The sequence below is a fragment of the Pan troglodytes genome, chromosome 10, assembly GCF_028858775.2.
Source record: "Pan troglodytes isolate AG18354 chromosome 10, NHGRI_mPanTro3-v2.0_pri, whole genome shotgun sequence".
In the NCBI taxonomy this organism is placed as follows: Eukaryota; Metazoa; Chordata; class Mammalia; order Primates; family Hominidae; genus Pan; species Pan troglodytes.
Genome location: NC_072408.2, coordinates 7329229 through 7344534, shown reverse-complemented (window position 1 = coordinate 7344534; position 15306 = coordinate 7329229). Strand labels below are relative to the sequence as shown.

The 15306-nt window shown below is 42.3% G+C and overlaps 1 protein-coding gene across 6 annotated transcripts in view; it reads left to right on the top strand.

Annotated features, from left to right (window-relative positions):
* SLC6A13 (solute carrier family 6 member 13) overlaps positions 1 to 15306 on the top strand; it is a 65393-nt gene that overhangs the window by 28566 nt on the left and 21521 nt on the right. For 3 of the 6 annotated variants that reach the window (XM_016922687.4, XM_003313424.6, XM_009424547.5), the window contains 2 exons: positions 12503 to 12637; positions 13562 to 13702. The exons of 2 other annotated variants lie outside the window; for them this stretch is intronic. In XM_016922687.4, coding sequence (XP_016778176.1) covers positions 12503 to 12637; positions 13562 to 13702 — 276 coding nt within the window. Of the gene's footprint in view, positions 1 to 12502; positions 12638 to 13550; positions 13703 to 15306 lie in introns of those variants that run through there. One more of the 6 variants, XM_054663920.2, reaches the window with a different exon arrangement.

Sequence of the window (15306 nt, the reverse complement as noted above, 5' to 3'; positions counted from 1 at the left end):
CATCCTACTGGCTTTATAATTTCCAGTCTCTTTCCATTGCCTCGGCGCATACTCAGCCAAGCCCTGAGCCTGTGTCATTCACCAGCAAATACTTACTGAGCACGTAGCAAAAGCCAGGAACTGTTCCAGGTGGTTGGGATACATCTATAAACAAAACGGACCAATTCCCTGTCCTCATAGGGCATACACTCTAGAGGAGGGAGACAGACACTACACAATAAATGGGATAAATGAGTAAATTAGATAGCATTCCAGAATTAATGAGTGCTATAGGAAAAGAACAAGGAGAGCTGGGTAAAGGGGATCAGGAGTGTGGGCGTGGGTGGTGGCAATTTTTAAAAGGGTGGTCATTGAGAGCGTGTGAGCAAAGCCTTGCCAGGAGTGAGAGAACTGGCCATGTGGATATTATGGGGTTGGGTGAAAGTGCTTTCCTCTAGGCAGAGGAAACAAAGGTTGAAACAAAGCAAGAGTCTGGCTGGCTTGTTTGAGGAGGACTCAAGCCTGGAGCTGGGCAAGTGAATAGAAGGTAAGGTCAGGGAAGTAAATGGGCTGGGGACAGGGAGAGGGGCAGATCAGGTATGTCAGGTTGGCCACTCTCAGACTTCAGCTTTTGCTCTAGTGACATTCAGATGCAGGGCAGGGTTTTGGGCAGCAGTAATCTCACATTATTTCCGCTCCCTCCGAGATGGAGTCTTGCTCTGTCACCCAGGCTGGAGTGCAGTGGCTTGATCTCAGCTCACTGCAACCTCTACCTACTGGGTTCAAGTGATTCTCCCGCCTCAGCCTCCCCAGTAGCTGGGACTACAGGCGCGCGCCAACACGCACGGCCAATTTCTGTATTTTTAGTTGAGACGAGGTTTTGCCATGTTGGCCAGGCTGGTCTCGAACTCCTGACTTCAGGTGATCTGCCCACCTTGGCCTCCCAAAGTGCTGGGATTACAGGCGTGAGCCACTGCGCCCGGCCAGTCATCTTACATTTTAAAATAATCTCTCTAGCTGGTATGTTGAGAACTGAGTATAGGGGAGTGAGGGCAGAAGCTGACTGGTTATAAGGCAAAAATCTTGGAGTCATCCCTAATTCCCTCCACCTCTCGTAGCTCTTGACTCTACCCAAACACCTAGGTCCTGGTAGCTTCAGGACCTCTCCAGCTCCCTGGACCCTGGTTGCTGGCAGAGCGAGTAGCTCAGCACCCAAATGCCTGGGACTAGAGCCCCCACGATGAGATGTGCAGGACCCAACCACTTCTCATCCCCTCCACTGCTAGCACCCATCTAAGCAATCCGAGAGTTTTCACCTGAGTGACTGGAAGGAGGGAACTGCCATTCACTGGGATATGGAAGGCCATGAAGGGAGCAAGGTTTTGTGTTTTCTTTGTTGTTGTTGTTGTTTTTAATAGAGATGGGGTTTCGCCATGTTGGCCAGGCTGGTCTCAAACTCCTGGTCTCAAGTGATCTGCCTACCTCAGCCTCCCAAAGTGCTGGGATTACAGGCATAAGCCGCTGTGCCTAGCCCCAGAGGAGCAGGTTTTGAAGGGAAAGTAAGGGGGTGAATTTCGGGAAAGTTGAGTTGAGGTATCTATCAGATGTCCATGTGGAAATGGCAACTGGGCAATAGAATGTGAGTTTGGGGTTTGCGAGAGAGATCTGGCTGGAGGTGTGTATTTGGGGATCATTAGCATTTTGATGGTATAAGAAAAGAAAGTAAGGACCTTTAGTTGGTCTGGGAGAAGATGGGAAACCAGCAGAGGAGACAGAAAATGAGAAACTGGTAAAGCAGGATGAAAACCAAGAGAATGAAGTGTTTTGGAAAGTCGAGTGAAGAAATTCTATCAGGGCGGAGGGAGAAATTAACTGCAGCAAAGGCTGCAGATAGGTTAAGAAGATGAGGAAAGGAAATTGATTGTTGGTTTTAGCAGCTGGGAAGTCATTGATGACCTTGATAAGAGCGGTTACAGTGGAGGGCTGGGGACAATGACTGATTGAAATGGATTTAAGATAATGGGGGAGATGGGAGAAAGGAATTGGAAATAGTAAATGTGGGTTATTGGGGCAAAATGTGGGAGTAGGTAAAATCCACCCCTTCCTTGTGTATTTCGCTTCTGGGCGGAAGGGGGCCATGTGAGTCCTGCATAGCAGTGACAGTGTGCCAGTGGCCAGACGCCTCGGGGGTGGGGCCCTGAGCTGGCGAGGTGGCTGAAGAAGCTGGACATTTGAACTATTCCTCCAGCCCTCCACCCTCAGCTGCCAGGAGGGAAAGCAAATACGATTTTCTACTAGGGCCTGCCCAGTTAAAGTTCCAGTCATGGGATGAGGAGATGCTGGATAATGCAGGAGGCGTGATGTGGGAAGAAGGTAGCGGGAGAAGGTTCTGGTCATAGGACTGTCCATAGCCAGCGGGGAATTTAAATCACCTTCCTGCCTATCTCAGCCCAGATGAAAAAACCGTCTGCGAACATTTTCACTGAATTTCTAAGTCCAGGTTGCTGAAATTTCACTCGGGGCAGAAGTTACCCGTGCCAAGAACCTTTTAAGTTTTCCACTAGTCTCAGGACACCAGCTGGAGACCATCTTTTGCGAGGACTTCCTACCTGTCCCCTCCAACTTCTCTTCAGAGCCTCAGTCTTCCCATACCTAGGTCCTGGGTGCTTCAGAACACGGGCCTTCAGCTGAGACCTCTCCAACTGCCTGGACCCTGGCTGCTGGCAGACCGAGTTGCTCAACACCCAGAATTAACTTGGGACTGGAGTCCCCATGTGAGGCCACGACAGGAGGCACACAGCAGGACCTCTCAGAAGGGCCTGGAGGGGAAAGATCCCTCAGCTCCAGCCTGTAAAGAAGGTGCACGGGGATGCCCACACAAAGAGGATTCCCTTGGCAGCAAGGAAAACCATTAGCCCTGTGCTGTTATAGATAGCAGAGAATAAAGAGAAATAAGAAGCACCGTTCGTGTGTTCATATAAAAGTAATGGTTAATTTAGCAGTGAGTGACAGTGTGTTACCAAGGGTAGTTAATGACTCAGGGCCCACTGTTGGTCAGGCTCATGCCGAGGACAGCACATAAGTCCTCATGGAAGCTCCTCGCTCTTCTGTTGCTCAAGTGGAAGATCGTCAGTTTATGCCGTAAGAAATTGGCTGGAACGTTACAAGTGACACCACAGAGCGTGCTCCTTTTGAGAAGGGGGGACAAGAGAGTGATTGCTTTCTGGGATGGGGATATGGTCTCTCCTCTCTCACGGAGAAAATGCCAGCACATTTTAGAATTTTTGAGGAGACTAGTATGGATGATATGGGGGTGCAGGTTACTGTGAACTCCACCCCCCATCCCCAGGACTAACTTCATCTTTTGATGGTGGTACCTGTGGAGGGGAAGAGGCAGAATGCCCTTCAGCACTCCTCAGTCTGTACCTGGCCCCCTTGGCTACCTCCCACCCCAACCCCTCTCACACTTCTAGGGCCTGTAGCCCCTCCTTGCAGGTGTGGACTTTGTCCCTCTTGGCAGGCTGCCAAGGAGCTCAACGAGGCAGAGGAAGGAGGTGGGAGCAGCTGACCACGGGTCCCAGAATTAAACATTGGCTTGGTTTATAGAGAAAGAGCAGGAAGCATGAATATGGGAAGGGGCTTGGGCTGGACCCATAGCTGTTTCTTTCTGGTCTGGGCTCTCCACAGTGACTGTTCCTGTCAGCTGCTGGGTTCTATCTTTCCTGTTTTCCTTCCTGCTCAGCAAACCTTGGATTGATTTATGGACTTCTTAGGCTGAATTGTTTGCTACCTTTCCTTCTTTGTCCTCATGATCAAGTCCCCCTTAGTGCCTGAATTATGGATGTGTAGAATACAACCTTGAGAAGTGGAAGGTGAAGAACTGGAGAACTGGGTTCCTCATTAACTTACAATAAACCACACATAGTTAAAATGTACAATTTGATAAATTTTGACATATGTATATACGCATGAAACCACTGCCACAATTGAGATAGTAAACATGTCCATCACTTCCAAAGCAGTTACTCCTGTCTCTTTCTAATTCCTTCCTCCCAACTTCACTCCTGCCATCACATCCCAGTGCAATCAATAATTATGCTAAATGCAAACTAAACTAGTTTGTTTTTCTTAGAATATTATATAGATGGAATCATACAGTGTGTTGATAATTATGAAAATTGTGATACCACCATACCTTAGTTTGCGTTTCTTAGAATATTATATAAATGGAATCATATGGTATGTTGATAATTATGATATAGCATAATTATTTAGAGTTTCATTTATAGTTTTCACATATCAGTAGTTTATCCTTTGTTATCAAGGTGTCTTCATATATTCTAACCCTCAAGTCCTTTATCAGAAATGCATTTTACAAATACTATTTTTTTCATTCTATGTTTTGTAATTTTCCTTTTCTTTTTTTTGAGATGGGATCTCACTCTGTCACCCAGGCCGAAGTGCAGTGGTGCAGTGCAATGGTGCAGTCACGGCTCACTGCATCCTTGACCTTCTGAGCTCAAATGATCTTCCCACCACAGCCTCCCAAAAGTAGCTGCGACTGTAGGCGTGTGCCACCATGCCCAGAAAATTAAAAACTTTCTTTTTTTTGGTAGAGACGAGGTCTCACTATGTTGCCTAGGCTGATCTCAAACTCCTGGGCTCAAGCGATCCTCCAGCCTCGGCCTCCCAAAGTGCTGGGATTACAGGCGTGAGCCACTGCACCTGGACTGTTTTTCCTTTTTCTAACAGTGTCTTTTGAAGAGAAGGCGTTTTAAATTTTTATGAGGTCTGGTTTATAAATTATTTATTTTACAAACCATACTTTTGATGTCATATAAAGAGATCTTTGCCTAACCTAAGGCCTCATATTTTCTTCTAGAAGATGTATAGTTTTAGGTTTGACATTTAGCTCTATGTTTCATTTTGGCTTAATTTTTGTATACAGTGAAGGTATGGGTTGAAGTTCATTTCTGGGGGGTTGTATGGGTATTCACTTATGCCAGCACCATTTGTTGAAAAGACTATCCTATTTCCAATGAATTGCCTTTATACCTTCATCAAAAATGAGTTATTTGTATATATGTGGGTCTGTTGATGAATTCTACTCTGTTCCATTGATCTGTTTATTTTGACACCAGTACCACACTGTGTTCATTACTGTGCTTGAGGATAATATAAATACCAGGTGGAATTAAGAACTTCAGTTCTTCTTTTTCAAAGGTTTTTTTTGGTTTTTTTTTTGAGACAGAGTCTTGCTCTGTTGCCCAGGCTGGAGTGCAGTGGCGCGATCTCAGCTCATTGCAAGCTCTGCCTCCCGGGTTCACGCAATTCTCCTGCCTCAGCCTCGCGAGTAGCTGGGACTACAGGTGTCCGCCACCACGCCCGGCTAATTTTTTGTATTTTTAGTAGAGACAGTGTTTCACTGTGTTGGCCAGGAGGGTCTCGATCTCCTGACCTCGTGATCCACCCACCTTGACCTCCCAGAATGCTCCCAAAAAGGAATGAGCCACTGCGCCTGGCCCTGTTTTTAGTATTTTTTTTTTTTTTGGCTATTTTGGGTCCTTATCATTTCCAGATGAATTTTAGAAAGAATTTGTGAATTTCTACAAAAAAGTCTGTTGTGCTTTTGATTAGGATTGTATTAAATCTATAGATCAATTTGGAAAGAATTGACATTTTAATGATATTAAGTCTTCTGATCCTGAATATGGTATGACTCCATTTATTTAGCTCTTCATTAATTTCTCTCAGCAATGTTTTGTAGTTGTGAGTGTACATATATCTTTCACAACTTTTGTCAGATTTATTCCTAAGTATTTAATATTTTTGATGCTATTGTAAATGGTATTTTTCCTACATTTTAATTTATGGTTGTTTATTCCTAATACATACACAATTGATTGGTGTATGCCCATCCTGTATCCTGCAAACTTGCTAAACTCACTGATTGGTTCTAATAGGTTTTTTTTTGTGCATTCCAAAGGATTTTCATTGTAGAATATCACGTCTTCTGAGAATAAAGCAGTGTTATTTTTTCCTTTTAAATCGGAATAACCTTTAATTCCTTATCTTGCCTTATTGGCTAGATTCTATGGCTAGAATCACCAGTACAGTATTGACTAGAAGTAGTAAGAATAGACACTTGTTTTATTCTCAATCTTAGCAGTCTTTTACAGTTAAGTATGATGTTAGCTGTAGGGTTTTTTTGTAGATGCCCTCTATCAAGTTGAGGAAGTTCTCTTCTCCTCATAATTGCTGGGAGTTTTTATTAGGAATGACTGTTGGATTCAGTCAAATACTTTACCTATGAAATGATCATATAGTTTTTCTTTTGTAATTTGTTAACAGGATGAGTCACATTATTTATTTATCCATTTTTTATAACAGCTGGAGACTACAACACTATGTTGATTTTTTAAAATGTTAAACCCACTTTGTATCTCTGGGATAAACATTACTATATAATATATTGTCCTATTAACATATTGTTAGATTTGATTTCCTAAAATCATTTAGAATTTTGGCATTTATGTTCATGAAATATGTTGATCTTTAACTTTCTTTTCTTATAATGTATTTGTCTGCTTTTATTATCAGGGTAATGCTCACTTTATAAAATTGGTTGGGTAAGCATTCCATCTTTTCAATTTTTTGGAAGAGTTTGTGTAGAATTGCTGTTATTTCTTCCTTAAATATTTGGAGGATTCACCACTGAAGTCATTTGAGCCTGGAAATTTTTGTGGGATGGGTTTAAACCAAAAATGAATTTTCCTTAATAGTTATAGGGCTATTCAGACTGTTTCTTTTTGAGTGGGCTTTCGTAGTCATGTTTTTTATTTTACCTAAATTGTTGCACTTACTGGCATAAAGTTCTTCAGATCTTTTCTTATTATTGTTTTAATATCTATAGAATCTTTACTGATGATACATCTCATTTGTCATGCTGATAATTTGTGTCTTCTAAAATTTTATCAATTTTATTATCTCAAAGAACCAGCTTTTGGTTCATGGATTTTCTCTATTGCTTTCCTGTTTTCCATTTTATTGATTTCCACTCTGATTTTTATTTCCTTTGACTTACTTTGGCTTTCATTTGCTCTTATCCTTCTCATTTCTTTCTTTCTTTTTTTCTTAACTACACCCTCATTTCAGCAATAATTTCTGATTTCTTAAGGTGGAAGCCGAGGTAATTGATTTGAAACTTTTCTTCTTTGATCATTTAGTAAATCTCCTAGGTACTGCTTTAGCAGCATGCCACAAATTATGATACTGGGTTTCATTTCATTCCATTCAAGATACTTTCTAATTTCTCTTTTGATTACTTCAGTAGAGCCATAGGCTATTTAGAAATGTGTTACCTAATTTCCAAATAGGTGGCAATTTTCCAAATGTCTTTCTCTGATAGATTTCTAATTTAGTCAGAGAGCCAATTTTGTATTACTTGGATGCTTTTAAACTTACTGAGATTTGGTCTCTGGTCCAGGATATGGGCCCATCTTGGTGGAATATTCCATGTTCATTTGAAACTAATGCATATTCTGCTGTTGGACTGTTGGGTAGAATGTTCAATAAATGTCAACTAAGTTGAGCTGGTGGATATAATTTTCAAATCTGTTATATCCGTACTGATTTTCTGTATACTTATTCTATAAATTATTGAGAGAGGGCTATTAACGTTTTTAACATTTATCAGGAATTAGTTTATATATTTCTCTTTGTAGTTCTGTCAGTTTTTGCTTCATGCATTTTGAAGCTCTGTCATTAGGTGAATATGCACTTGAAATACTGATTGATTAATTGACCCTCTTGATTAATTGACCCTTTAATCATTATGAAATGACCTTCTTTACCCTTGGTAATATTCTTTGCTCTGAAGTTTACTTTGTGTGACATTAAGATAAACTTTACAGATTTATTTTGAGTAGTGTTAGCATGGTATATCTTTTTTTTTTTTTTTTCGAGATGGAGTCTCGCTGTCGCCTAGGCTGGAGTGCAGTGGTGCAACCTCAGCTCACTGCATGCTCTGCCCCCCGGGGTTCACGCCATTCTCCTGCCTCAGCCTCCCAGCGTGGTATATCTTTCTATCCTTTTACTTTTAACCTCTTCATGTCTTTTTTATTCAAAGCGCGTTTTCTTAAGGCAGCATATAGTTGAGTCTTGTCAGGTTTTAAAAGCCAGTCTGACAATCTCTGCCTTTTATTTGGGATATTTAGACCATTTGCATTTAATACAATTATCCATGTAATTAGGTTTAACTCTATCATCTTATTCTTTGTTTTCTCTTTGTCCTATCAGTTATTTGTTTCCCCCTTCCCTCTCCTCCTGCTTTTTTTTTGGAATAATTGAATATTTTTTCTTATTCCATTGTTGGCTTTCTTCTTTTCGTTGGCTTATTAGCTGTAACTTTGTTGTGTTATTTTAGTGATTGTTTTAAACTTTGTAGTATACATCTTTAACTTATCACACTTTATCTTCAAGTGATAATGTACCACTTTATATATAAGAACCTTAAAATATTACAATTTCATTTATTTCCTCCTGACCTTTGTGCTCTTGTTATACATTTTTATATGTTATAAAATCCATATTACATTGTTTTTATTTTTGTTTAACCAGTCAATTATCTTTTAAAAAATATTTGAATAATACGAAAAACATTCTATATGTTTATCTATGTAATTACTATTTCTAAAGCTTTTTATTACTTTGTATAGATTCATATTTCTATCTGGTGATATCATTTCACTCTCCCTGAAGGAGTTTCTTCCACATTTCTGGTAGTTCAGTTCTGCTTGTGGTAGATCCTTTCAGGTTTTGCATGTCTTAAGAAACAGTTATTTCACTTTCCTTTTTGAACAGTATTATTGCTGGGTATAGAATTCCAGGTTGACAGCTTTCTCCCTCCTCCTTTATTACTTTAGCAAATGTGCTTCCTTATCACTGTCTTCTCTTTTGCATTGTTTTAAATGAGAAATTTGATGTTATTCTTATCTTTGTCTGTACATATGTGTCCTTTTTCTCTGGTGACTTTTAAGGTTTTCTTTTAAAAGCTCCATATTCTGGTTTAAGTAACGTGATTATGATGCACCTTGGACTAGTTTTTTTCATTTTTTTTTATCTTGGTGTTTGTTGAACTTTTTGGATCTATAGGTTTATAGTTTTCATAAAATTTGTAAAATTTTCAGCAATTATTTCTGTAAGCTTTTTCTCACCCTTTTCTTTCTTTCACAGACTCCCATTACATTAAGCTTTTTGAAGCTGTCTCACCACTTAGGCACACCTGTTCTTTTTTAAAAATTTCTTTTTTCTTTTCTTTCTTTCTTTTTTTTTTTTTTGAGATGGAGTCTCACTCTGTCACCCAGGCTGGAGGGCAGTGGTATGATCTCAGCTCACTGCAACCTCCACCTCCCAGGTTCAAGTGATTCTCCTGCCTCAGCCTCCCAAGTAGCTGGAATTACAGGCATGCACCACCACACCCAGCTAATTTTTGTACTTTTAGTAGAGACAGGGTTTCACCATGTTGGCCAGGCTGGTCTTGAACTCCTGACCTCAGGTGATCCACCTGCCTCGGCTTCCCAAAATGCGGGGATTACAGGCATGAGCTACCATGCCCAGCAAAAATGTTATTTTTTCTCTCTGTGTTTTATTTTGGATAGTTTCTAGTATGGTTCAAGTTCACTAATCTTTTCTTCTGCTCTGCCTACTAACATTAATCCCATCCAATGTATTTCTTTAAATCTCACACACTGTAGTGTTCATGTTCAGAAGTTTTATTTGGGTCTTTTTCAATATCTTTTATATCCCTAACTTTTGGAACACTTGCAATACAGTTATAATAACTTTTAAATATTCTCATCTGCTAATTCTAACATCTTTGTAAATTATGGGTCAGGTTCAATCTCCTTGCTCTGAGTAACATTTTCCTGATTCTTTGCTTTCCTGGTAATTTTCGATTGAATACCAGACCTGGTAATATTTTTGCTTTATGGGTTGCTGGATTATTTATTTATTTATTTATTTATTTTTGAGACAGAGTCTCACTCTGTCGCCAGGCTGGAGTGCAGTGGAGCGATCTCGGTTCACTGCAACCTCCATCTCCTGGGTTCAAGCAATTCTCCTGGTTCAGCCTCCCAAGTAGCTGGGACCACAGGCACATGCCACCATGCCCAGCTAATTTTTGTATTTTATTTATTTATTTATTTATTTTTACTTTTATTTTTTGAGATGGAGTCTCGCTCTGTCACCCAGGCTGGAGTGCAGTGGCACGATCTTGGCTCCCTGCAACCTCCGCCTCCTGGGTTCACGCCATTCTCCTTCCTCAGCCTCCCAAGTAGCTGGGACTACAGGCACCTGCCACCACACCCGGCTAATTTTTTTGTATTTTTAGTAGAGATGGGGTTTCACCGTGTTAGCCAGGATGGTCTCAATCTCCTGACCTCGTGATCCACCTGCCTCAGCCTCCCAAAGTGCTGGGATTACAGGCTTGAGCCACCGCGCCCAGCTAATTTTTGTATTTTTACTAGAGATGGGGTTTCACCATGTTGGCCAGGATGGTCTCGATCTCTTGACCTCGTGATCCGCCTGCCTTGGCCTCCCAGAGTGCTGGGATTACAGGCGTAAGCCACCACACCCTGCCTTTTTTTTTTTTGCGACAGAGTCCCACTCTGTTGCCCAGGCTGGAGTGCAGTGGCACGATCTCAGCTCACTGCAATCTCTGCCTCCCAGGTTCAAGCAATTCTCCTGCCTCAGCCTCCCAAGTAGCTGGAGCTACAGGTGCGTGCCACCATGCCAGGCTAATTTTTGTATTTTTAGTAGAGACAGGGTTTCACTATATTGGCCAGGCTGGTCTTGAACTCCTGACTTTGTGATCTGTCCACCTCAGCCTCCCGAAGTGCTGGGATTACAGGCGTGAGCCACTGCGCCCGGCCAATTTCGTATTTCTGTAAATATTCTTTAGCTCTGTTCTGGGACCAGTGAAGTTACTTGCTCTTTTCATATCTTGCTTTTAAGATTGGTTAGGTAGCAATAGAAGTGTGCTCGGTCTAGGGATAATTATTCCCCGTTACTGAGGAAATGCCCTTCTGCATACTCTGCCTAATGCCTGGTGAATCTTGAGATTATTTACTCTGGCAGTGTGTGAGCACCATTACTTTTAATCATTTTGAATGGTTCTTTCCCTCACCTCAGTTTTCTCACACATATGCACTGACTAGTACTCAGTTGGAAGCTTGAGGGGGACCCTCTGCAGATTCTCCTGTCTGTGCAGTTCTGTCTTCTCTGGTACTCTGTGTCCTATGAACTGTCCTGTCCACTTTGCCAGCAGATGACAGGTCCATGGTAGGGAAAATACCAGTATATCTGGCATTAGTAGTCTTGTCTCCGCCAATGCTTATAAAAACAGAAGGAGACAGATTACTAGCTTAGTTCATTTTGTGTTGCTACAACAGAACACCTGAGATGGGTAATTTATAAGGAACAGATATTTATTTATTATAGTTTTGGAGGTTGGGAAGTCCAGGGCAAGCAGTCCACCTCTGGTGAGGGCCTTCTTCTTTGTGTCATCCCATGGCAGAGGGCAGAAAGGCAAGAGAATATTCATATAAAAGACAGAGAGACAAATACACTTTTTTTTTTTTTTTGGACAGGGTCTTGCTCTGTCACCCAGGTTGGAGGGAGGGCAGTGGCACAATCACAGCTCACTGCAGCCTCGAACTCCCAGGTTTAATCAATCCTCCCACCTCAGCCTCCCGAGTAGCTAGGATTACAGGCACACACACAGCCATGCCCAGATAATTTTTTGTATTTCTTTTAGAGACAGAGTTTTCCCATGTTGCCCAGGCTGGTCTTGAAGTCCTGGGCTCAAGCAATCCTCCCACCTCAGCCTCCCAAAGTGCTGGGATTACAGGCGTGAGCCACTGTGCCTGGCCCAAACTCACTTTTATAACAAACACAGTCTCACAGTAATAACATTAATCCATTCATGAGGGCAGAGCCCTCATGACTTACATCTTATTAGGCTCCACGTCCCAACACTGTTGCATAGGGAATTAAGTTTCCAACCACGAACTTTAGGGGATACATTCAAACCATAACAATGACTGAAAGGGCATCTGATTTCAGCTTACTAAAAGACTACCTGACATTAAGAGCAATGCTTTCTTTGAAAAGAATTATAGACTGTGGGCTGTGCCAATGCTCCTAGACATCCATTATTTAATAAGCTCCTTGTTATTGCCACAAGTTATGTGTTAAGCAGTAATTGTTCAGTGGGGAACAAACTTTAATAGGTATAGACTGAAACTGCAGTGAAAAAAGGCAAGAGGCTGTGTAGATCTTAGATAATGGGGTGACTCTTGATCTCTGCTATGTTCCAAACATCTAGACAGCTGTCTCCTGCAGTTTTGCATGTTCTCTGCCTCCGAGATTCTGACTGGCAGTTTGGGTTGGTAATGGGAGGAGGTGAATGCAGACCATGAGGAGAATAGTCCCAGGAAATGAACAACCTGTTTTCTAACCACAGGTGCCTTCTTCATCCCCTACCTCGTCTTCCTCTTTACCTGTGGCATTCCTGTCTTCCTTCTGGAGACAGCACTAGGCCAGTACACTAGCCAGGGAGGCGTCACAGCCTGGAGGAAGATCTGCCCCATCTTTGAGGGTGAGTAGCTCTGTACCTGACTCCAAAGCGTCTTCATTCGTGGTTATAAACCTTGTTTGGAATGACTTGAGTGATTAGTAGCAGTTCTGAGGTTAAGATAAGACCCCGAGTCTCTATGCTAAACCCTTGGTTTGTGGGCTGCATACTGAGCTAGTCAGCTGATCTATCAGAGAATGGGCGAGAAACAGCAGTGAGGATGGGGCAGAGGCTTTAGGTTAGGTAAGTAGAGTGCAAAGCCACTTTAGCCATATGTTTTAAACACATAACAATGTTGTTGTATTTTAAGACATATTTAAATCAATTATAAACATTTTAAAAGAGAACTTTAAATGAGAAAAAATTATTTCATTCATAGTTCTATCTTGGCCGGGCGTGGTGGCCCATGCCTGTAATCCCAGCACTTTGGGAGGCCGAGGCAGGTGGATCACCTGAGGTCAGGAGTTCGAGACCAGCCTGGCCAACATGGTGAAACTAAAATACAAAAATACAAAAAATACAAAAAATTAGCCAGGCATGGTGGTGGGCACCGGTAATCCTAGCTACTCAGGAGGCTGAGGCAGGAGAATCTCTTGAACCTGGGAGGCGGAGGTTGCAGCGAGCCGAGATTGCACCACTGCACTCCAGCCTGGGTGACAAGAGCAAAACTCCATCTCAAAAAAAAAAAAAGTTCTATCTTGACACAAGTATTTAAAATTTACAGTATTTAATTTCATTATTTCTCCATATATAGGATTTTCTTTACGTTTTTATTTTGAAATAATTATAGATCCACAGGGAGTTACAAAAATAGCAGTTTCCCTCAATGGTAAATTGAACTCCCAGCCTCAGACAATCCTCTCACCTCAGCGTCCCGCATAGCTGAAATGACAGGTGCACGCCACCACTGTCCACCGTTCCTAGCCCAATTCTGCAGTTTCCCCGCAGGCATTGGCTATGCCTCCCAGATGATCGTCATCCTCCTCAACGTCTACTACATCATTGTGTTGGCCTGGGCCCTGTTCTACCTCTTCAGCAGCTTCACCATCGACCTGCCCTGGGGCGGCTGCTACCATGAGTGGAACACAGGTATGGTCCTCACCCAAGGGTCCATTTCCTCCTCTCGTTCTGCCACATTAACCGGAATTGGGCTTGTCCCTATATCCCCGCTTAACACGGACACACCAGAAATCACCCAAGTCGACCATGGAGAGCTTATGTCAAGAATAAGATCAAGAATTCACCAGCGTCACAGGCAAATGTCAGGAACTTTTTAAAGAAAAAACATATTCAATGAGAACTGACCACTTTTGTGTTGTTTAGCCATTTGCTTAAATCAATTTGAAATATGGTTAGTTTGATATATGGATATATGTTTTGTTCATTCATTTGTTTCGCGTATCTTCTCTCTGGTACGTTTTAGGTCTTTCAAACTTGCAATTCATCTGGACTTGCTTGTCAGGGGTGGCAGAGGCGGGAGAAAATCCACGTATAAGTGGACCCGCACAGTTCAGATCCATGTTGCTCAAGGGTCCACTGTGATTTATAATAGCAGTTACAGTCACGTGTCGCTTAATGACAAGGGTACACTCTGAGAAACGCGTTGTTGGCAATTTCGTCCTTGGATGAACACAGCACAGAGTGCACACCCACATGGCCCAGCCCATCGCACACCTGGGCCGTCTGCTATAATACTGTGCTGAACACTGTAGGCACTTGCAGCACGATGGTAAGTATTTGTGTATCTAAACATAGTGCAACATAGGAAAGGTACAGTAAAGATGCCGTATTTTACAATCAAATGGGAACACTGCCATACAGGTGATCCACTGTTGGCTGAAACGTTGCTATGTGCTGCATATCTGCAATTTCTCCGGTGCTTATACGACTACCTGAGCCACCCATGGCAATAGAAATACTGAGTCTAATGTATGAAAAGTAACAACAACAACAAAAATATCTAGGGCAATGCTGTCCAAAAGAACTGTCTGTAATGATGAAAATGTTCTTTGCACTATCCAATATGGTAGTTCTTAATACCAGCTACATGTGGTTATTTATTTATTTACCTTTCACGGGCAGTCCCACTGAACCAGTGTAGGTTTGGAGTGACTCCTATGTGTGGTTATTGAGCACCTGAAATGTGGCAAGTGGTCTGAGGAACAGAACTTTAACATTTGCGTTGAATGTTAACTTAAACAGCCACAGGTGGCTTGTGGCTGCCCTGTCGGACGGCATGGCTGGAGAGCACGGTGGACGCTGTTCTGCTTGGATTCTTGGCACATCCCTCTCTCCTTGTCCAAGTATCTTCCAGCGCCAGTCAACAAGGCCTTAGCCCTTTGAAGTGGGCTAGCCATGATTAATTCTTTCTTTTTTATCTTTTTTATTTTTATTTTTTTGAGATGGAGTCTCGCTCGGTTGCCCAGGCTGGAGTGCAGTGGCGCGATCTTGGCTCACTGCAACCTCCACCCCACAGGTTCAAGCAATTCTCTGCTTCAGCCTCCCAAGTAGATGGGATTACAGGCGCCTGCCAACACGCCCGGCTAATTTTTGTATTTTTAGTAGAGACAGGGTTTCACCATTTTGGCCAGGCTGGTCTTGAACTCCTGACCTTGTGATCCACCTGCCTCGGCCTCCCAAAGCGCTGGGATTACAGTCGTGAGCCACTGTGCCCAGCCCAATTCTTTCTTGCT